This window comes from Ursus arctos, unplaced genomic scaffold, assembly GCF_023065955.2.
Source record: "Ursus arctos isolate Adak ecotype North America unplaced genomic scaffold, UrsArc2.0 scaffold_29, whole genome shotgun sequence".
NCBI lineage: Eukaryota > Metazoa > Chordata > Mammalia > Carnivora > Ursidae > Ursus > Ursus arctos.
The window spans coordinates 32738110-32760865 of NW_026622974.1; the positions used below are offsets into that span (position 1 = coordinate 32738110).

Here is a 22756-nt window from a genome sequence, read left to right on the forward strand (position 1 = left end):
AGCTGTACTTTCCTCACTATTTCTTTTCAGTTGTATTCTGACTCAGGGGTCTTGGGGTCCTCCTTATACTCTTGATTACCAAGGCCCCTAAAGAGCTTTTATTTATGTAGGTTATATTTATCTGTATTTGCTATATTAGAAAATAGAACTGAGACATTTTAAAAATATTTATTAACTTATTAAAAATAATAATAAATCTATCACATGTGACTATAGATCTACTTTTAAGAAAAATAAGAATTTTTGTGTTTTCTTTCACAGAGGTATAATTGACATACAACATTTGTTTCAGGTATACAGCCTAATGACTGAATATTTGTATTACGAAGTGATCACCACAAGTTCAATTAATATCTGTAGCCATACAGCTACATAATTTTTTTTTCTTGTGAGAACTTACAAGATTTACTCTCCTGGCAATTTTTAAGTATGCGTATGGTGTTAATAACTACAGTCACCATGCTACCTATGCATTACATCTTAATAACTTATTTATTTTGTAGCTGGAAATACCTTTGTATCTTTTGACCCCCACCTCTGGCAGCCATTACTTTGCTCTCCATATTTATGAGGTTGTTTTTTTGTTTGTTTGTTTTAGATTTCACATATAAATGTTACGCTGCAGTGTTTGTCTATTTCTGTCTGGCTTATTTCACTTAACATGGTGCCATCAATGTCACAGATGGCAAGATTTCATTCTCTTTTATGGCTAATAATATTCCACTGTGTGTGTGTGTGTGTGTGTGTGTGTGTGAGTATGAGTGACAGAGAGAGAGATGTTTTCTTTATCCATTTATCCAACAAATAGACACTTAGGTTGTTCCCATATCATGGCTATAGTAAATAATGCTGCAGTGAACATAGGGATGCATATTTCTTTTCGAGTTAGTGTTCTCATTTTCTTTTTTTCTTTTTTTAATGTTCTCATTTTCTTTGAATAAATACCTAGAAGTGAAACTGCTAGATCATATGATAATTCTATTTTTAATTTTTTGAGGCACCTCTCTATACTGTTTTCCATAGTGGCTGCACTGATTTACATTCCTACCAATAGTGCACAAGAATTCTCTTTTCTCCATATCCTTGCCAACACTCATTATTCTTGTCTTTGCGATAACAGTCATTCTAACAGGTGTGAGGTGGTTCTGACTTGTATTTTCCTGATGATTAGCGGTGTTGAACATCTTTTTATGTACCAATGGACGTCTATATGTCTTTGGAAAAATAGGTCTATTTACATCTTTTGCCCATTTTTTAATTGGATTGTTTGCTTTTTTGCCATTGAGTTATAGGGGTTCATTAAATATCTTGGATATTAACCCCTTATCAGGTATATGATTTGCATATATGTTCTCCCATTCAGAGGGTTGCCTTTCATTTTGTTAATGATTTCCTTTGCGGTGCAGAAGGTTTTTAGTTCGATATAGTCTCACTTACTTATTTTTGCTTTTTTTGCCTTTGCTTTTGGTGTCAGATCCCAAAAAAAATCCTTGCCAAGACCAACATCAGGGAGATTACTGCCTGTATTTTCTTCTGGAAATTTTATGGTTTCAGGTCTTACATTTAAGTGTTCAATCCATTTTGAGTAAATTTTTGTATATGGTGCAAGAAAGTGGTTGTTTCATTCTTTTGCTTGTTGCTGTCCAGTTTTCCTAATACCATTTACTGAAGAGACTTTATCTTATTTTATTAAGGATCTAAGTAATGAAGTAAATAATGTTAGATGGAAAAAATCCTGACAGTTTAAATCATGGATCATATGAAGCAATACCTTTTCTTTCTTTCTTTTTGAAACTTGAAAGTCAATAGCATGGTAAAAGGTCTCGAACCTTTTATTTGTCATTAGGGAAATGTAAATCAAAACCACAATGAGATACCACTTCATACCCACTAAAATGGCTATAATTAAAAAGAGACAATAACACATGTTGGTGAGGAAGTGGGTAAATTAGAAACGTCAAACACTACTGGTGAGAATGTAAAATGGTGCAATGACTTGGTATGGCAGTTTCTCAAAAGGCTACACATAGAGTTGCCATATGATCTAACAATTCTATTTCTAAGTATATACTCAAGAAAACTGAAAATCTATATCCACACAAAAACTTGTACATGAATATTCATAGCAGAATTATTCATAATTGCCCAAAGTGGAAATAACCCTGAATATCCATTGACTGGGAGTGTATAAACAAAATGTGATATACTCTAAATTTATTATTTCATTTTATTATTCAGCATTGAAAAATAATGAAGTACTAATACTTGCGACAACATTGATGAACTTCAAATACATGCTAAGTGAAAGAAACTCTATCACTTAAGGCCACATATTGAGTGATCCCGTTTATAAGAAATGTCCAGAATAGGCAAATCCCTAGAGGTAGAAAGTAGATTAGAAGTTGCCAGAGATGGAGGGTGACCACTAATGAATATGGAATTTCTTAGGATGATGAAAATGTTCTGTAATTAAACAGTGCTGATGATTGTGTACTCTTGTGAACATAATTAAAAACCACTGAAGAGCACACTTAGGAAAAGAAGGAGAAGAAACTAGGTGGTTTCCTGAGATCCCTGCTTCTCCAACAAGCCCTCTCAAATACACTGTTTTTGTCTCACATCTCACTTGATAGCTAGAAACTCCCCATAGCTATGTCCAGACCGTTTCTTCTGCAAAGCACTGACTTCGTGAAGCTTCTGCTTTCTGGATGTACCATCCTGTTCCTTGCTCATTGCTATCATTTCTGAACATCCTAGTCACTCCCCATCATTCCTTGAAGATAATTAGCCTCTGGATCACTTCCATCTACTGCAAATTCACAACTCCTTCCTCTCTCATGACCATTTCTTTAATTTCACCTCAACTACCCATTCCCATATACTGTGGTTTTATTTATTAAAGAAAGACTAGTTTTCAGAAGTACAGATTAAAGAAGACTAGTTTTATTGATTAAAGAAAGACTAGTTTTCAGAAGTATAAAAGTTGAATGATGGTTACAGTAGCCGTGATGGCAGAGGGTATTAGATACTATTTTGTTAAACAGTACCTTGTGCCTTCCCACCACTTGTAATCCCTTTGAGGAAAATATAATAGGCTTTGGAATTTAGAGTAAGAGAGCTATACTAAAAAGTTATTGGAAGTCTGGAATACATATGTTTTACTTATTTTAACATCCTTGTGTATTTCATATTTTTATTTTTTCTTTTAGAAGTTATAATGTTTGTAAAACGATTGAATAGGTGACTAAAAACTCTAAGTTGTGATTTTTTTTTTTTTATTTTGGTTTAGCAGAAACAAACCACTTTTGAGCAACCTGCCTTTTCAGTTTCAAGGCAGTCACCACCAATATCAGCACCTAAGTGGATTGATCCAAAATCTATTTGTAAAACACCCAGTAGCAGTGCCTTGGATGATTACATGAGCTGGTAATTACTTTTGGTGTTTAGTTTGGCACAATAGAAATAACAGGGGCTTCAGGGCCAAATAGATCTACAGTTGAATCTTGCTCTGTTACTTTAAAGAGTTTCCAAACTTCTGTTATTTTTCTGGGCATCAGTTTTTTCATCTGTAAAAGAGGAGGAGAAGGTGACTACAATACATTTTTAAGGATTGTTCTGAAAGTCTCTTATATTAGAATCTGTACCTCCAATCTGTAAATACTCTAAATACATAAAACTTCATGACAAGCATGCATTGCCACATGGATATCTTTCTGTAATTGAGAGAGATCTTTTAAAGGTTAGCATTCTTAGACTGGATAAAGTGAAGGTACGTTTTATAGCAAAGGAGGTGTTAATTGGAATGTGATAGTTTCTGAGAGGTTGGTTGTATAGGTCACATAGTTTGGGAGTGTTCAAAAGTGAAAGACTTGAGCAGATGGGAGTGAGGGATGAGTGAAGAAATTGGATGGTCAGGTTGATTGACAGGAAACAGGATATTGCAAAAGCAAATTAATGATATTTCAAAGAAAGGAAGTAAAGGAATGTGGCACATCATATTATTCAACTAGGGGCTATATTTTTGTATTTTTAATGTCTTAGAGAATAACTTAAGTCCATGATGCCTTTTGCTTTTCATTTTCATAATGTACTCTTTGATCTTAATTAGAACTGGCCTTATAAAAGAGGTTTTACAACCTGGTCTCTTACCAATTTAATACAGTTTTGCTATATATTACCTCATTTTATTATACATTGGAATATTTTAAAGAATGTTGCTAACTAGAATCGTGATGTAGTTATTTTTTGTGAAGTTAGGTTATTTATTGTCTACAAATATTTGTAGAATTCCTTTGTGCCAAGTCCCATTCTAGGTGTTGGGGATGTGATAGTGAATAAGACAAACAAAGCACATATGTGAACTCAGCAGCTTAAAGTTCAAAAGCCAAACTCCTCTGGTGTAATTGGCTTTCAGATATTTCTAGCAGGCTGCTGTAGAACATAATTGTTAAAAAGCACTCATAAGCTCTATGACCAGCCATAGGCTAATGTTTGCTTTGGCTAAATTCTTGTAAAATAACCCCAACTCCATATTTTAAATGCCATCTTATTAATTTTACTAGTAAGAATTTCTTGTCTAGGGGTAAAAAATTATTTTGAGAAAGAATTGCCCCCAAACGAAATTTCTGGTGATGGTGTATCTAGAATAATTAATTTAGCTATATTATGAAAACTGACTTGGATTCTGTTTGATGTAATACATTTAAGTTTATATGCATCTTTATATGCACACAAAAACTGAATCAGAATCGTTTTTACAATTTTAATGTTTTAAACTAAAACCATATCTTTTCTAGTTTTAGAACTCCAGTTGTAAAGAATGACTTTCCACCTCCTTGTCAGTTGTCAACACCTTATAGCCAACTTGCCTATTTCCAGCAGCAACAGCAGCAAATACCTGTTACTCCACTTCAAACTTTACAGGTTTGATGTACTTTATTTATGATGGTATATGATTAAGGTATGATCAAATCCAAAGATTTTATTTTCACAGCAGCTAGTTGTTAGGAATGGCCTTAAGAACTTGTCCATTCTTAGTTCTATGAGAACTCTTTTCTAATATCCTTCTAAGGGTGCCTTGTGACTTTGAGAGGTTAGTTATGAAAGAAGTGAATGAAGTTTTTTTTCATTAACTAGGTCAAAAGATCCAGTTTGAATAGCTAGACAAAATTTCTCTTGTAATTTAGGTTACTTTTATTCCATTTCACTAAGTCTGCTATCACTGAGCAGCCTCATTTCATTGGCTGATTAATTTATAGGTAAGTTTTCAAGAATATCAGAATAACAATCTGAGATGCTACTAAAATATAAAGTAATTATAAAAATAAGAGAAAATTTTTTGCTGGTGAAGTGACTGTACTGCCATCTAGAGAAAAAACACTCTCCTGGTATCAGTACTAAAATTAGTTTCTAATAACTCTCTGAGAGGCAGCTTAATACTGGTAGAAAACATGAACTCTGAAGGGAGACTTTCTGGCCATGAATCTTGGCCTCGCTACTTACCAGCTGTGACCTTTTTTAAGTTACTTAAATTTTCTGTGACCATTTCATCACCTATAAAATGGGAATAACAAAGCTACCTACCCTATAGGATAATTGTGAAAATTGAATTAATTAATATATATATATGTAATATACATATGTACAAAGGGCCTGCTACTTAGTAAATAATAAAAGTTAGTAGCAATTGTTATTTAAATAAACAGACAAAAAGAACAACAACCGAAAAAACCACACAGGTAATTAGCTATTTCAAATTATGAGATAGCAAATTTAGCTGACAGAAAGTAGAACAATGGTTACCAGTGTCTAGAGAGAGGCAAGAATGTGGTGTTACTGTTTAATGGGTGTAGAGTTTCAATATGAGATGATGGATAATGTTTGCACAACAGCGTGAATGTATTTAATGCCACTGAGTTGTATACTTAAAAATTGTTAAAATGCAAATTTTTTGTTCTGTATATTTTACAATTAAAAAAGAACAAAAAAAGGGATGCTTGGGTGGCTCAGTCGGTTAAAATGTCCAACTCTTGGTTTCGGCTCAGGTCATGATCTCAGGTTCCTGAGATCAAGCCCCGCTGGGCTCCACGCTCAGCAGGGAGTCTGCTTCTCTCCCTTTTTCCCTCCCTCTTCCTCTCCCTCTTCTCTTCCCCTTGCTCGCTCTCTCTAAAATAAGTAAATCTTCAAACAAACAAAGCTGACAATAGATTATTCTATGGAAAGAGGAATAGTTTTTTTTTTTTTTAAGGTTTTATTTATTTATTCATGAGAGACAGAGAGAGGCAGAGAGAGAAGCAGGCTCCCCGCAGAGCAGGGATCCCGATGCGGGACTTGATCCCTGGACCCTGGGATCATGTCCTGAGCCAAAGGCGGATGCTTAACCAACTGAGCCACCCAAGTGCCCCAAGAGGAATAGTTTTCTGAGGATTGAAGCAGAATAATAAATTACAAAGGAGAGAAGGGTGATCAGGTTTGCCTATATACATTGATTCAAAACCCATTTATTGCCTGTTACTTATGTCAGACCCTGTTTGAGGTGATATCTACAAGTCAAGTCATGACCAAGTGAAGTTGCCAGGATCCTTCTAGAAAAGGTCAGCATCAGGAGGAAACTGAAAAGGGGCTAGAGTGTGGCTAGAGCTCAGGCAGGGGCGAGGTGATCCTCAGGGTTCTGCTGGGCCCTTTATTTTTATTTATTTATTTCTATATGTATGTATGTAAGTGAGTAAGCTCCTCACCCAGTGTGGAACCCAACCTGGGGCTCAAACTGATAACCCTGAGATCAAGAGTCTGATGCTTAACCTACTGAGCCACCCGGGTACCCCTCTGCTGGGCCCTTTAAATTTTACCCTGAGAGGGATAGGAAGCTGTGCAATTGTTGGTAGCAGGGAAATGAAGTAATGTTATTTGCATTTTGAAAAAATTACTCTGGCCATAGTGAGGAGGATGGACTAAGGGGGATGTGGAATGTCCTGTGTAGGAAACTGAGCTTCACATTGGTATTAAATCAAATAAGTCAGAATTGCTTTACTCTAAAAACTGTCAGCAGTTAGGGGGAAGAGACCTTGAAGTTTCTTCCCTCTCAGAAATTTTCAGTTTAAGTGTGAGAGGATCCTCCAAAAGGATGAGGGGCAGGAGCAGGTAGTGAAAAACCTTGATGAAATTATAACTTAATGAAAAATAACAGGTACATATTTCAAAGCCTAATACTTTTTTATAGAAAACATATTTCAGGGACACCTAGGTGGCTCAGTCAGTTAAGCGTCCGCTTTCGCCTAAGTCATGATCCCAGGGTCCTGGGATTGAGTCCCACATTGGGCTCCTTGCTCAGTGAGGAGCTTGCTTCTCCTTCTGCCTGCAGCTCCCCCTGGTTATGCTCTTTCTCTCTCTGACAAATAAATAAATAAAATCTTAAAAAAAAAGAAAAAAAAGGAAAAGAAAACGTACTTCATGACTCAACAGTATTTTTCAACCCTAGAGGTTAAAGAAATTAGCATCCTTATCTTTTATGTAGAAGGAGATTACAAGAGAGAGTTCTACCGTTTGGGATCTAAAGCAGGACTTAGTTAAATTGAAGTTTATTCAGACCTTGTTTCAACTTATTCAGCTAATAAGGTGCTCTTCGTGTCTTCAGCTTCCTTGTCAGCTTGGGATGACTCGTTTCACTGCACTCCATCCACAGAGAGCTCTAGCATAAGGGAAGGGAAGAAGGGGCATGTTGCAATAGGACATCAGCTGGAAGTTTACTGAGGCAGATGCTGAAATTCAAATTAACAAGTCGAAGATCACCCAGCAAAAAAAGGGACATTGCTGAAATTTGCATTTGTCTGATTGACTCTGGAGCTCTCAGCACCTTAGCACACTGCTTTCTTTATGATGTAACGCTAAATGGGGAGAAAGAATATAGATACAATTGTTTATATGTGTAAGTAGAGAGTTTATATAAGAAAAAAGAATAAATAAGGTGAAAAGTAATACCTTGTGAGTTTGTATATTGGAAGAGATCTTAAATCTTCTGTTTATGTTTCTAAAAGGTACAGGTGAACTAATGTAACATTGTGTATCAACTATACTTAAATTTAAAACATTTTTTAAAAAAAAGAAGTAGGGGCATTTGGGTGGCACAGTAGGTTAAGTGTCTAACTCTTGGTTTCAGCTCAGGTCATGATCCCAGGGTCCTGGGATCGAGCCCCATGTCGTTTGTTCGGCTCCCTGCTCAGTGGGGAGCCTGCTTCTCCCTCTCCGTCTGCAGTTCCCCCTGCTTCTGCATATGCACGCTTTCTCTTTCTCTCTGTCAAATAAATAAATAAAATCTTTTAAAATAAATAAATTTAAAAAGTAAAGGCAAGTTAGAGAGGGATACCTTGGAAGTTTATATATTAATAGATTTATTTCTTTGACTAAAATAAACTTCCTCTTTAAAATATTGTGACTGATATCTAATTACTTAAAATTTAAGAAAATTTCAAAATTGGAACGATTTCACTGTACTAAATGCAAGCTAATTTCTCGGGCGTATTCTTCTCATCTTTGAATCTTTATATTTTTTAATTATTTAGATTTCAGCATCCTCCTCAACAAATGAATGCATTTCGGTTAAAGGAAGAATGTATTCTATATTGAAGCAGATAGGAAGTGGAGGCTCAAGTAAGGTAAGTATCTTAAATATTTTAGAGAGAAAAATATTTTAAACTTCCTTTTTGTCTTTTTACCTTTTGGGGCTCTTTTTCTTAACACCTACGGGCACTTACTGCTTTTGAGCCGAAAAAAAATCCTTCTCGTCCCCTGCTCTTCCATTCCCTCTCTCCAACAAATGACATATCTCTTTAGGCCTATCTCTTAATTTCAATTCTCTGTTCTTCCATCTGGTGTCCTGTGCTTCCAGATTTCTTCTCTAAATGACATTAGTATTGATTTCAGGATGGCAAATGAAGCTATGTATTATCACGAAACAATCTTATGTAAATGATTCACCAAGATATTTGACTAATATTTTGAGTATTTTGAGTTTTTCTTTTCAAAAATAGATTTTAGTAATGTGAATTTCTAGAATTGGAATAGATCATTTCCTAAATTTATCTGAGTTCTAAATTTATAGAGTTCTACTTCTCTGGGTGGAAGGCAACTGAAAAGAGTTGCCTACACTTAGCATCTTTACTTCTCATTCTGTTCTCTTAAGTCCACTTAAATCAGATTTTTCATCACTCACCAAAACAGTTGTAATCAGGATCACCAATGATCTCCATATTTTTGCCAAATCTAATTCTTAGCTTTAATTGTGGGTTACTGAGCATTTGGGACAGTTGATTGTTATTTCCTTGTTGAAACTTTTTTTCGCTTCTACTTGGCCTCTCTGTTTTCCTCTTCTCCAACTGGCCATTCCTTTCCAGTCTTCTTCATGTCCCTGATCTTAATGGCACAATGCCCCAGGGCTCAGTCCTTGACCTCTTCTCTTTCTAAACTCACTTCATTCCTTTGGTGTTGTCCAGTCTTGTGGCTTTAAATACCATATACATGCTGACAATTCCCAAACATATTTCTAGTTCAGACCTCTCCCTTGAATTCCAGACTTGTACATACAGTCTGACTGCTCTTGGGTGTCTACTAGGTATTTAAAACTTAGTATGTCCCAAACATAACTCTGGCACCAGAGTCTTTCCCAGTTCAGTAAATGGCCACTTCGTTCTTCCACTAGCTAGGCCAAAAACTCTGGAATCATTGACTTCACTTTCTCTCACACATACCTCCAGCCAATCAGCAAATCCTGTTGGTTCTACTTAAAAGTATATCCAGCATCTGACTGTTTCTAACCACCACCACTGTTATCACTTTGGTCAAAGCAACTGCCTGGTTTATTGTAATACCGTTCTAACTAGTCTCATTGATTCAATCCTTGCTCTTCTGGTGTATTTTCACATAGGAGTCGGTTTTTTCCTCCAGATAGCCTCACATCTTTGCTCAAATGTCTTCTCAATCAGACCTTCCTTGACCACGCTCTTTAATACCTTAACTCCCACCTTCCAACTGCTGGTGAGCTCCATTTCTTTCTTTCTTTTTCTCTATAGCTCATCTTCTAATGTGCTCAGTAATTTCCTTATTTGGTTTGTTGTTTGTGTCTTCCTCCACTTGAATGTGAGTTCCATCAAGGTAGGGATGTTTGTCTGATTTGCTCAACAATGTTTGCTCTATAATCTGGAATATTACCTAGAACATAACAGAGTGAAGTAATTTGTTGGATGACTGTCCCCAGCCAGCTGTTTTGCTGTTATAAATTGTTAAGGATGATCTATGAAGCAAAACCTGTTGGGTTTAAGTTTTACTGTATTTTCTAAGCCAGTTAACAATAACTAGATTTGTTTAAGACTATCTTACTAACTTACTACAATGTACATTACAATGTGTAGCAATTGTTCAATAATACTAGTTTCTTTTTTGTATACATTTTCTTTTTTCCGTTGCCTCAAATTTCAGGCATGAGAACAGAGGGACAATACAGTTGATTTTTATCAATGTATTGGAATTACCTGATTTAGTTGCTTTAATAGAAATTCTTTCATTAATATTTATTATTTATTTTTTAGCTGTATTTGAATAGTGTCAAGGTGTGATATTTAGTGGCATGTTTTCAGAGGACGTAAAATAATCTTGCTGATGTTTTAAACATTTTTACCTTGGAGCATAATGAAGATGCTAGCTTAAGTTGAGAGCCAGGTGATAAAGCCCTGACTGCCCCACATTTTTTTTTTTTTTAGTATGATTATACTATCATTATTTAATTTAATTATTATGGTGGGGTTGACAAAATCAACATACCTCTGAGAAAGAGGGTAACATGCTTTATGAAACTAACCGTTTATGTTCTGTCTATTCTAGAGTTTAGACAGTGACCAACTTATCCTGGATTAAGAGCATTTAGAAAGGTCATGGGGGCTAATAGGAATGGTTATGACACTGGCCTTTCTAGTTCTTTCATTAACTTTCCATGAAATTAAAAATTATAACTGATACTATCTCTGTGAAATGGAAATAAGGGCTACCTAATCATCAGTTATTGCAGGAGTTTTGCCAGAGCAAGGGCAATAAGGGAGTGAAAGCACATGCATGCAGAAAGTTGATTTAAAAGTTTTCATTTCCTCCAAACCTTTGAGATCTTATTATATAGTAGATCTATTATATAGATCTTATTATATATTACATCCTGCAAATCCTTTTTTCTGATATACCCGACAACTTTAATAGGTTCTAAAATGTCCACTTTATTCTGTCCTAATTGTCCTTAAAGATAGTAAGTAGCTTTGCTGCTCTGCAAACACATCATCTCGGTCATCCTTCCAACCCTGCGTGGTAGGTACTACTAACAACATTTTAATTGTATTAGAGTAGTAGATACTCTGAATTCTGAGGTTCGTAGGGCTGTTTACCTCATACAAAGTGGCTTTATATGTTTTTTAAATTCCTTTTATCTCTTCCCTTGCTATTTTCTGCTATCTCTTGCCCTGTCACTGTTTTAATGCCTATCCCTGTCTAATTTGCTAGTGAGCAAGAACAACCAGTAATACTTTGTTAGAGTTTGTATTTAAAATTTAAAGTAAGCTTATTAGTGCAGTTGCAATGCATGAATCTCATATACACTTCCGTTCTTTTCTTATTCCTTGCCCCAACCTGCTGGGTAGTCAAGGTTAAATGAATTTTGAGTTAATGATATTTTACTTCAGTGTGTCCAAAGGAATAAATGAATGTAATTTTTCATGCTTACCCTGGCATTCGTATTTGTATTCATGCATTTCTGAAGCCTCATCCCTATTGCATGTTTGCTGAAAGTTGGACACGTTAACAGTACTTTCTGTTTTTCAAAATGTATTATCTGCCCCATCAATGTTGCTTAGAGGTTGACCGTCATTATAGCCAGAGCAGTTTGACCTGGACCTCAGAGATCCAGACAGTGGGCTTATAGGAACATCTTGTTCCTGTCAACTTGACTTTGAAAATTGGACCTAATCCACTTTTCACAACTGAATATACAGATAGCTTACAATTATTACATATTTTAAAATACTCTCTACCGCATGAATGAAATGTCAGTTCCAGGCACAATGGAAAAAACACCATCTGTGAAATGAATTGACTCTTTATGACAGCCCTTAGATGTTCTTAACATTTTTTAATGTCTTCTTCTTTTGTTTTTTTTCCTGGTTAAGGCATCCAACAGAGTGTTATGAATATATACGAAATTTAAATTCTTTTTTTACGTGTTAATATAAAAATTTTTAAGGTTTACCCCTTTGCATTATTGAATGCCCATTGTCATAGGTAGCTGAGAATGGTCTTTTAACTCTCCTCACATATTTTTTTCCTTCAGTACTCAAAATAAGCCCAGACACATTTATTATTCGTATCAGTATTCCATAACCTGAAATTCTAATAAATTTAGAAGTATTATGATAATGTAAAATTATGACCTAAAAATTGACCTAGTGCATCCTAAACTTTTCCCTTTGTTCTACTATATAGGTATTCCAGGTTTTGAACGAAAAGAAACAGATACATGCCATAAAATATGTAAACTTAGAAGAAGCAGATAATCAAACAATTGAGAGTTACCGGAATGAAATTGCTTACTTGAATAAACTACAACAACACAGTGATAAGATCATCCGACTTTATGATTAGTAAGAATTTTTTTTATTTTGAAAAGAAAACTATTTTTGCTATAATTCTTTAGACTTACAGTAAATTTTAATGGTATAACCTAACCATGTATTGTTTTGGGTTTTTTATTTGTTTGTTTTTAATGGCAGTGAAATCACGGACCAGTACATTTACATGGTAATGGAGTGTGGAAATCTAGACCTAAATAGTTGGCTTAAAAAGAAAAAATCCATCAATCCATGGGAACGCAAAAGTTACTGGAAAAATATGTTGGAGGCAGTTTACACAATTCATCAACATGGTATTTAAAAATCTTTGTATGCAGAGTTACAATAATCACTAATAATGTCATCTTAGAGAAATACACTTATAATTTTTAGGTATTTGTTATTGGCACCTTTAAACTAGATAAACTAAATATTTGGAAGCTCATTTAACGATGAAGGGACGAAACATTGCTTTAAAGCATTGTTTACCAAAGGATATAGTGCATGTACTCAAGTCCCCACAGCCATAATGCATCCACAATGCAAAATGTACCCATATCTTTATTAGTATTAACATAGTCCATTATCCTGGGTCTCCAAATAGTTTGGATATAGCAGATATGAGACTTTGGGTTCAGGCATCTCAAAAATCTAAGATGTTTATTTCTCTCATTCTCCTGGTCATTCGTATTGTGTGCCCTGGGTGGGAGTTGGTTTTATTCTTTTTCAATTGTTAGCCCTAAGTTGGTTTTTACTTAGACTTGATTCTCTTTAGGGCTTCTCTGCCTTTACCTTATCCTTTTTAAAAAATAACCATTAACCTAGATAATTGTAATTTTTTCTCTCATGTCTCCTATAATTAAAAGATAATTCACCAATGATTAAGATCAGGATTGTAGGGATAGAGGTGTCAGGGGCATTAGGGTCTTACCACCTGGCAATATAATTTATGATTTATGTTGTGGGTGGTGAGTCACAGTGGTTAAGATCATAAACTCTGAAGCTGAAGCCTGGGTCAAGTCATGGCCCTGTCACTTAGGCTGTATGACCTTGAACAAATTACTTAAACTCTGCCTTAGTTTCCTCTCTTAAAAGTGGGGGTAGTAATAGTACATTACTTAACTCAGTGCTGGTATGAGAATTAAGTGATTCTATCTAAGCAGCAAAATTAGAAGAGTGCTGTATCTTTTTAGAAAATATTCACATTTTAAAAATTAGCATTTAATTTGATTAACTAAAGGAATCAACTCGGCCAGTGGATTGTGAAATTTTTTTGTACTTAGAATGTTTTACATTGTCTAACATGACAATGGATTTTTATTTTGAAGGCATCGTTCACAGTGATCTGAAACCTGCTAACTTTCTGATAGTTGATGGAATGCTAAAGCTAATTGACTTTGGGATTGCAAACCAAATGCAACCAGATACAACAAGTATTGTTAAAGATTCTCAGGTAAGACGTAATGCATGGTTGATTACCGCGTACTGCAGTTCAGTTCCTTTTCACTTGTAAAGTATATTGCTAACCGGGATTTTATTTTTCCCCACCTCATTCTTCAAAGTATTTGAAACCTTTGTATAAGAATAAATACTATAAGAATCAAAACCATATTTAATACACTTTAGTATAGAAAGTCAAGATCAGGTAGAAATAAATCCAGCAATTTTGAATGATTTTCCTATAGCTGAGGTAGAGAAGCAATAACACCTGTCTTGGAGATCACCTTGGTCATGATCTTGAGTTCACCTGGAACTTTGTCTCAGAAATACCTGGTAACAACCAAAGAGGAAATTGCAGTTACATATTTTTCATTGTCCATTAGGTAAGATCATTTCATTCTTCTGGAGAAGTAAAGCTTTTCCTATCAGTTGCATCTGAAAAAAATTCTTTTTTTAGATATTTGTTCTTTTTTTTTTTTTTAAAGATTTATTTTATTTTAGAGAGAGAGTGAGCAAACACAAGTGAGGGGAGGGGCCGAGGGAGAAGAGGAGAGAGAATTCTCAAGCAAATTCCCCACTGAGTGGGGAGCCCAAGGTGGGGCTTAATCCCAGGATCCTGAGATCATGACCTGAGCCAAAATCAAGAGCCGGCCGCTTAACTGACTGAGCCACTCAGGCACCCGTGAAAAAAATTTCTCAAGTGGTCCTTCATATTGGAGACACCATAATGAATACTGTATTGAACTGCATTTTTCTAATAGGATATGCAGTCACAAACCTAATAAATTTGTCCCTGTAAAAACTAAGGTGATGACACCAAAGAATAACCAAAAACAATCCTGCTTGGAGCCAAGATGATGTGTTCCACGTATGCAGATTTCTGATGTGGATCTGCCATAATCCTAGAAGTAAAACAGATTTTTTTTTAGGAGGAATAGATGGACAGCATGCCCTTGAAACGATTCTGTTTGACAGTGACTTCTCTTTGTATCACAAATGTGGCTGAACACTGGGGCTCCTGGGTGGCTTAGTGGGTTAAGCGTCCAGACTCTTGATTACAGCTCAGGTTGTGATCTCAGTGTCCTGGGATGGAGCCTCAGGTCAGGCTCCCTACCCAGAGGGGAGTCTGCTCTTTCTGCCCCTCCCCCTGCTCGTGCTGTCACATGCATGCATACACGCTCTTTCTCTCTCTAAAATAAATAAATCTTTAAAAAAAGATAGGACTGAACATTTAGTTGTAAATCAGCTTGAAGATATCTTCTATGGCAAGGTCCTAAAGTACAGGTATTCTGTGTTTGAAAACAGAACCATTTGTTTTAGAATAAAATAAATGCCTTTTAAGGTTGGCATAATCTGACCGTGGAAGCTCTTGCATGACTTATATACCTGCCCCATCTCACTCTGGACAGGGGCCCAGGCAATACTTGGAGACATAGCTAGAGTTTTGATTAGTTGGTTGGTTGATTTTTTTTTTTTAAAAACTATTCTAGGTCTATTCCAGCACAAAAATGAGTGATACCAATTCCTTCAAAGTTTATGGCTTTTAATATGATTTTAACTTCGGCAGTTTTATGGTAGTTGCTCTCCATCATCATAGAAAAAGCTCAGCATTCTGAAAGGAGTAACTTTTCTGATTATGAATCCAATTTGCTGGAGTTGTGAAAAAATTTTTGTCCTAATACTGTTGTCAGTTACTTGAGTTTTTAAAAAATATTACTGCAATATGTAATTATTCAAGTTTCAAGAGTCTGACATTTGTGTTTTTAAAAATCTAAGGCAAAAAAAAGAATAAAAAATAAAATAAAAAATCTAAGGCACAGTAACGTATTTTCAGTGATTTGTGTTTTCTGTGATTTGGCATACAGGTTGGTACAGTTAATTATATGCCACCAGAAGCAATCAAAGATATGTCTTCCTCAAGAGAGAATGGGAAATCCAAGTCAAAGGTACTATGAAGGTTATTTACATCCGATTTATTGGGCATCAATAGGGAATATTCTCTGATTAAACTTAATAGCTAACTCAAGTTGCTTAAGTTCTAAAACTTTTTAGGCCATTATAGAGACCTTGCTTTCTTAAGCTAATTGCCATGGGATTCAATTTCACTGTTATTTATTGATTTGAGACTGTTCTTTTAATATTGTGCTTTTAATATGGTGATGTCTCAATAGTGTGCTCCAATAAGAAATGTTCCCAGGATATTTTTAAATTTTAAAATTAAAGGTAGAAATTAAGACTAAATTAGCTCTGATTTGGATATTGAATTGATAACCTCTGAAGTCTTTTGTTTCCTCTTTGATTCTTACATTTTATCTCTTACCATTTATACATTTGTGAATTCTGCATTTCCAAGTATAATTCTAGTCTGTAATTTTTTCCCAGCCTGCCACAGGCTACTTTCCCATTTACCTAATTTCACCACCTCAGTGAGCTTTTTGTGTCTCACTGGTGTCCCTTGTTGGGCTCCTTTTGCCTGCCAGGATGCGTCTGGCTTCCAGGCTAATCCTTCTTGCTCTGCAGCAGTGTCACAAAGTACACGCGAGCACACGTTGTCCAGGTACCTGCATTCAAGCAATAGATCTGCCTCTTCATTAACAACTATCTTTGTGACTTAATTTGCCTACTTTCTTCATCTATAAATTAGGCTTACAAACAATGCCTATTTAAAAAGTAATCGAGGGGTGCCTGGGTGGCTCAGTCAGTTAAGTGTTGGGCTCTTGATTTTGGCTCAGGTCATGATCTCAGCAGGGTCCTGAGTTTGAGCCCCCATCAGGCTCCACCTTGTTTCTCTCTTTCCCTCTCCCTCTGCCTCTCCTCCCACTCACTTACCTGTGTGCGCCCTCTCTCTTCCTCTCAGAATAAATAAATCTTTAAAAAAAATAAAAATAAAAAAAAGTAATTGAGGATTAAATGAGAAAGAAATCAATACATTATCTAGCTCAAAATAATTGCTTGATAATGTGTATTTACTAAGTGTATTTTCTGTTCTAGAAAATTGTGGCTTCTAAGTATCTTCTCAAATAACTGGTATTACATGTCAGATAGTCTCATAAAATTCTTTTTATATCTTTTTAGCTTCCCCTTTTCATACTTAGATTTATTGTCTTTTTTTCTTTTTCTTGATTGACTTAAGGTTTTGTTAATCTTAAAAAACAAAGTCTTCATTTATTCATTTATTCTATTTTCATTTGCTCTCTAATTAGTTTCTGCTTTTATCTTTATTATTTTTATTTGCTTCAGTTTCCTTTTTTTTTTTTCCCCTAGTTTCTGGACGTTTTTTCTTTTTTAGATTTTACTTATTTATTTGACACAGCGAGAGAGAGAGAGCGCGCACGTGAGCGTAAGCAGGGGGAGTGGCAGGCAGAGGGAGAGGGAGAAGCAAGCTCCCCGATGAGCAAAGAGCCTTATGTGGGACTCAGTCCCAGAACCCTGGGATCATGACCTGAGCCAAAGGCAGACTCTTAACGGACTGAGCCACCCAAGAACCCCTCTAGTTTCTGGATTTAAATATTTGCTAATTTAATTTTTGCAATCTTATTAATTAAAACATTAAAACTAAATTTTATTCTGAATTTAACTTCTACTTATACATTTTTTTGTAGTGTTTCTTATTTTCATTAATTTCTAAAATTTGCAACTTCAGTTTTAAAATACTATGAAATAAGATTAAAAAAAATAAGATTTATTTTGAATTGCATGTAGAGTTCAGATTTTTTCAGTTGTCAACTCAGTGCTTTAATATTACGGGTAAATCTCCAGTCATTTGAAACACCTGCTATCCAGTGGCCTTAATGATTCTGAATAGAAGACAAATTTTTTATCCCAACATGTGAGGTAGTCCCTGCTGGTAAAAAGCTCAAACCCCTCCCAGTCTAGCTCTGTTCTCAAATTACTTTCCAATGAACATCCGTTGGCCTTTTGGAGTTTCTCTTCTGAGATCTATCAGGCACATTCACTATTTCCCTCTGTTTTCTGTTTCAAATACCTCTACCATACAGGATTTGTGGCTGTTGGTAGTTTGTTTCCATATTCTGGGGTTCTTGGGTATAGTTTTTCACTTAGTTTTGTTGTAAATATTTTCTATATGTATATGGTTTTGCTGCCGGGCTTCTCTATCTTATCTGGGGATTTGGGCAGATTGAAAAACTATACTGTGACCTAAAAAGCAAAACAAATAAACAACAGATTCATACATACGGAGAACAATGCTGGTTACCATAGGGGATGGGGGTAAGTGATTGGGCAAAATGGGTGAAGAGTGGATGAATAAGTCAGAGTGAATGAATGAATGAATAAGTCAGAGGATGAAAGCCACAGCGTAGAGAATAGAGTCAGTGGTGTTGTAATAGAGTTGTGTGATGACAGATGGTAGCCAAACTTACGGTGAGCATAACATAGTATATCTAGTTGTCAAATCATTATGTTGTACACCGGAAACTAATGTAACATGTGTCAACTATACTTCAATTAAAAAAATAAATAAGAACAGCTATGTTGCCACAGCCACTGCCATTTTTCCTTAATTTGAAATCCTTTTTAGTCCATGATTTATTTAGAAATGGGTTTAATTTCCAGATAGTTAAGTTGGAGGAGGGGAAGGTTTTTTTTATTTATTATTAATTTTTAGTTTTCTCTGTGTTCAGATAGTGGGATCTGTTTTATCTGCAATTTTCTGAAAGGCATGTTAAAATTTCTCTACCACTCCCCCAAAAGAATTTCATATAGTTTTTACTTAATATAGTTCTATTAAATGTAGTTTCAGTGCATAGATGTTTGTGACTATCATCTCTTGGTTGGTTGTACCTTTTATCAAAAATGGCTTTCCTTCTTCTGTTAAAAGCATTTTGCTATGTTCTCATTCTCTTTTTCTAATATTAATATTCCTATTCTGTTTTTTTCTTTCTCTCTCTTTTTTTATTTGGTTATGTGTTCATTTCTTTTTCCTCAATGGTTTAGATGAATCTTTTTTGAGAGCATGTAGTTATATTTTGTTTTAACGTATGTTTGACTACCTACATTTTAAAAGGAATTTAACCCTTCTCATTTATTATGCCCACTGCTATGTTTTATCTTTTTTATGTTTTTAAAGTCAAAATGATGATTGTTATAATATTGCATTATTTCTAATGAGATTATTTAATACAAAGAACACTTAATGGTAAGTAACATTTCTTGATTACTTACTATACCCAGAAATTACTCTCTATGCTTATCCATATCTCATGGTTATATCATTCATTTAGATGCCCATGACAATGTACTTTTATTATTTTTATTTTAGAGGTGAGGAATTGGAGCTACATAAAATTACTAGCTAGTAACAAGGCCAGGATTCAAATCCAGCCCAGCCTGGCTCTACATGGGTTCTTGGGTTTAAGATAGCTCAACTTAACCTTTTTAAAATCTATGCATACTTATATGTTGTGAATTTATATAAAAATTTATCCTAATCCTGGGGCACGTGGGTGGCTTAGTCAGGTAAGCATCTGACTCTTAATTTTGGCTCAGGTCATGATCTCAGTGGTGAGATCAAGCCCCACATCGGGCTCCACGCTTATTAGCACAGAGTCTGCTTGGAATTCTCTCTCTCTACCTCTGCACATCCTCCTGCTCTCACTTGTGTGTTCTCTCTCTCTCTAATAAATAAAATCTTAAAAAATATTTAAAGTAATCCAGTAATTTTGGAGAAAACAAGTAAATTTAAAACTTGCAGTTTTTGGTTTTTATATTTTTACAAGCTGACAAGAACATAATATATGTTTCAGTTGAAATATTTTAATTATGAGTTTGTTGAGAGACTTAAAGCTCATCTCTTGATAAAATAACCAAATATAACAAAAACTAGAAAAAGATGTGTTTTTCATGTAAACCTAATCCAGTACTTGCCCATTCATTGAGGTTTAGTTATGATTTTAAATGTTATGGATTATATGTGTATGTGTGTGTATAAAATATTCTTAGATTTAATTTTATATTAAGATTACAGCAACTTACTATTCTTTTTCTTTTTTTTTTTTTTTCCCAATTAGATAAGCCCTAAAAGTGATGTTTGGTCCTTAGGATGCATTTTGTACTATATGACTTATGGGAAGACACCATTTCAGCATATAATTAATCAGATTTCTAAATTACATGCCATAATTGACCCTAATCATGAAATTGAATTTCCAGATATTCCAGAGAAAGATCTTCAAGATGTGTTAAAGGTAACATTAATAGTATATGGATATAGAAGAACAATATTTCATATACTTAAATTGTTTGCTTAGAAGAAATAGTTGAACTCACTGGAATTACATAACTGGCTTTGATAGATATATCTGATCTATTGAAAGGGATTACTGAATGAATTAGCTTTGTAAGTCATGTTAAGTTCACTTTGAAGGTGTTTTAAAACTTATGAATAGTTAAGGATTTTGTAAAAATGACTTGTGAAATAATCTTGTTATTTCTGAGTAGGCTATCTAGAAAGAAAGGTCTGTAGTATGATACAATCTTGAAAGACACTGTATCAATATTACGTAAGAAAACTTGATTTTTTTTTATTCTTATTTTTATAGTGTTGTTTAATAAGGGACCCTAAACAGAGGATATCCATTCCTGAGCTTCTAGCACATCCATATGTTCAAATTCAAACTCATCCAGGTACTTCTTTGAAAATCAGTTTATTAGTAACTACTAATACAAACACATGTATAGCTATAACAAAAAACAGAATATGAATCAGCTTCTCTTTTCCAGCCTGCCTCCTTCCTTAAGGAAGTTCCTTTTATGCTAAAATGCTAAAATAAATGAAATTGCTTTTTTTTTATGCTGGCATTCATATTTACTTATCCTAGGTAAGTGGCTGTGATGAGTGATAAATTACAAGAAGCAGTTATTGTGATGTTAAACAGAATGTATTTGTATGTGATTTTATATTTTTTATTGGTACTGGCATATTATTGATTATATTTTTTAGCAGGTAACCAGATGGCTAAGGGCACCACTGAAGAAATGAAATATGTTCTGGGCCAACTCGTTGGTCTGAATTCCCCTAACTCCATTTTGAAAGCTGCTAAAGTAAGAAAGTCTATTCTCTTTCTACTTTACTTTTAAATGTTTTATATAGTTTAGTGAATAAGACACTTAAACAGGTAATCCAAAGAAAAGTTGGCCCAATCATCAGGTCAACTATGAAGTGTATTTCTACATTTAGATACTTAATGTGTGCTTTTTGTCAAATAAAGACTCAGTTGATTTACATTCTTATTCTGCAGCAGCATAATTGAAAGTATATTGTCATATTAGGTTCATTCCTAATTGCTGTCAGGTCTCAACTGGAATAAATTTCATAAGGAATTTGTTGTTTAAATCAACATTCTTGGGGCGCCTGGGTGACTTAGTCGTTAAGCGTCTGCCTTCGGCTCGGGGTGTGATTCCAGCGTTCTGGGATCGAGCCCCACATCAGGCTCCTCTGCTGGGAGCCTGCTTCTTCCTCTCCCACTCCCCCTGCTTGTGTTCCCTCTCTCGCTGGCTGTCTCTCTCTGTCAAATAAATAAATAAAATCTTTAAAAATCAATCAATCAACAACATTCTTTTTTTTTTTTTTTAAAGATTTTATTTATTTATTCGACAGAGATAGAGACAGCCAGCGAGAGAGGGAACACAAGCAGGGGGAGTGGGAGAGAAAGAAGCAGGCTCATAGCAGAAGAGCCTGATGTGGGGCTCGATCCCATAACGCCGGGATCACGCCCTGAGCCGAAGGCAGACGCTTTAACCGCTGTGCCACCCAGGCGCCCCCAATCAACAACATTCTTAACACAGCTTTTGAATTCATTTCTTCTAGCCATTTTTTTTTTCCAGAAGCCACCTGGGAGAAGTCTCAGTATTTGTTGCATGTAATGACTTGAAGCTGTGTACAGCAGTCAGAACATTTCTCAAAGCAAATGTCTCAGACCTACCTTTCAGCCTCCCAGTGTTTGTTTATATCTATACCACCATTTTTGGATCTCATTGCCTCAAACCCCTAGTCATTTATAGAATGCTATGTATGCTTATTGACCAACTGGTTTAGTTACCAAGTAGTTACTAATTATTTATTTCAGTAATAATGTTATTATAAAATTATGGGAGCTTAAATTAAAAACACTCTTAGCTCTCTGGGTAGGGTAAAGCCAATCTAAGATGTCAAGAACTTGGATATATTTCTGGAGGAATTTACTATACATTCACTATTATATTTGCATTCATGACATAAAGGTTAATTTTTTTCTTAAATTTTCTTAAGTGCTCATGGTTAAATCAATGGCTTTAGGAATTCAAGTTGGACAAAATTTGTTTTATAATTTTACTCTATGTCATATCTCCATGTTTTAAATTTCTACCAGTGTATTATTTAGGGCCTTTTATAAATAAAATTGAGATGGATTCGTTACCTTTACTACTAAGGTTATGTGTTCCTTCATGGTAGAGATGTCTTTTATCTTTATAAGTTAAATGTTGGCTTACCCTTAAATCTTTTAAAATATGTAGATTTTAATATAGCTAATTGTGTTTATTTATATAACAATTTGTATTTTTTTTAATGTCACCTGTTTATTAGTTGGAATATCATCTGAAACTGTATTCCCTGATGAGTGTATTTTAAAGTGTAGCAATTTCTCTAAGACTGGTTTTATAAGAAAAAATACGGGAGAACA

General features: G+C 34.9%; 1 protein-coding gene across 6 annotated transcripts in view; it reads left to right on the forward strand.

Annotated features, from left to right (window-relative positions):
• Positions 1–22756, forward strand: part of TTK (TTK protein kinase) — a 41094-nt gene that overhangs the window by 17559 nt on the left and 779 nt on the right. For 3 of the 6 annotated variants that reach the window (XM_057303943.1, XM_057303944.1, XM_057303945.1), the window contains exons 12-21: positions 3290–3426; positions 4797–4923; positions 8559–8651; positions 12511–12668; positions 12798–12949; positions 13964–14088; positions 15941–16021; positions 20105–20281; positions 20636–20720; positions 21037–21137. In XM_057303943.1, the coding sequence (XP_057159926.1) occupies positions 3290–3426; positions 4797–4923; positions 8559–8651; positions 12511–12668; positions 12798–12949; positions 13964–14088; positions 15941–16021; positions 20105–20281; positions 20636–20720; positions 21037–21137 (1236 nt within the window). The remainder of the gene's footprint in view (positions 1–3289; positions 3427–4796; positions 4924–8558; positions 8652–12510; positions 12669–12797; positions 12950–13963; positions 14089–15940; positions 16022–20104; positions 20282–20635; positions 20721–21036; positions 21138–22756) is intronic. The other 3 variants (XM_057303946.1, XM_057303947.1, XM_026507023.4) reach the window with 3 other exon arrangements.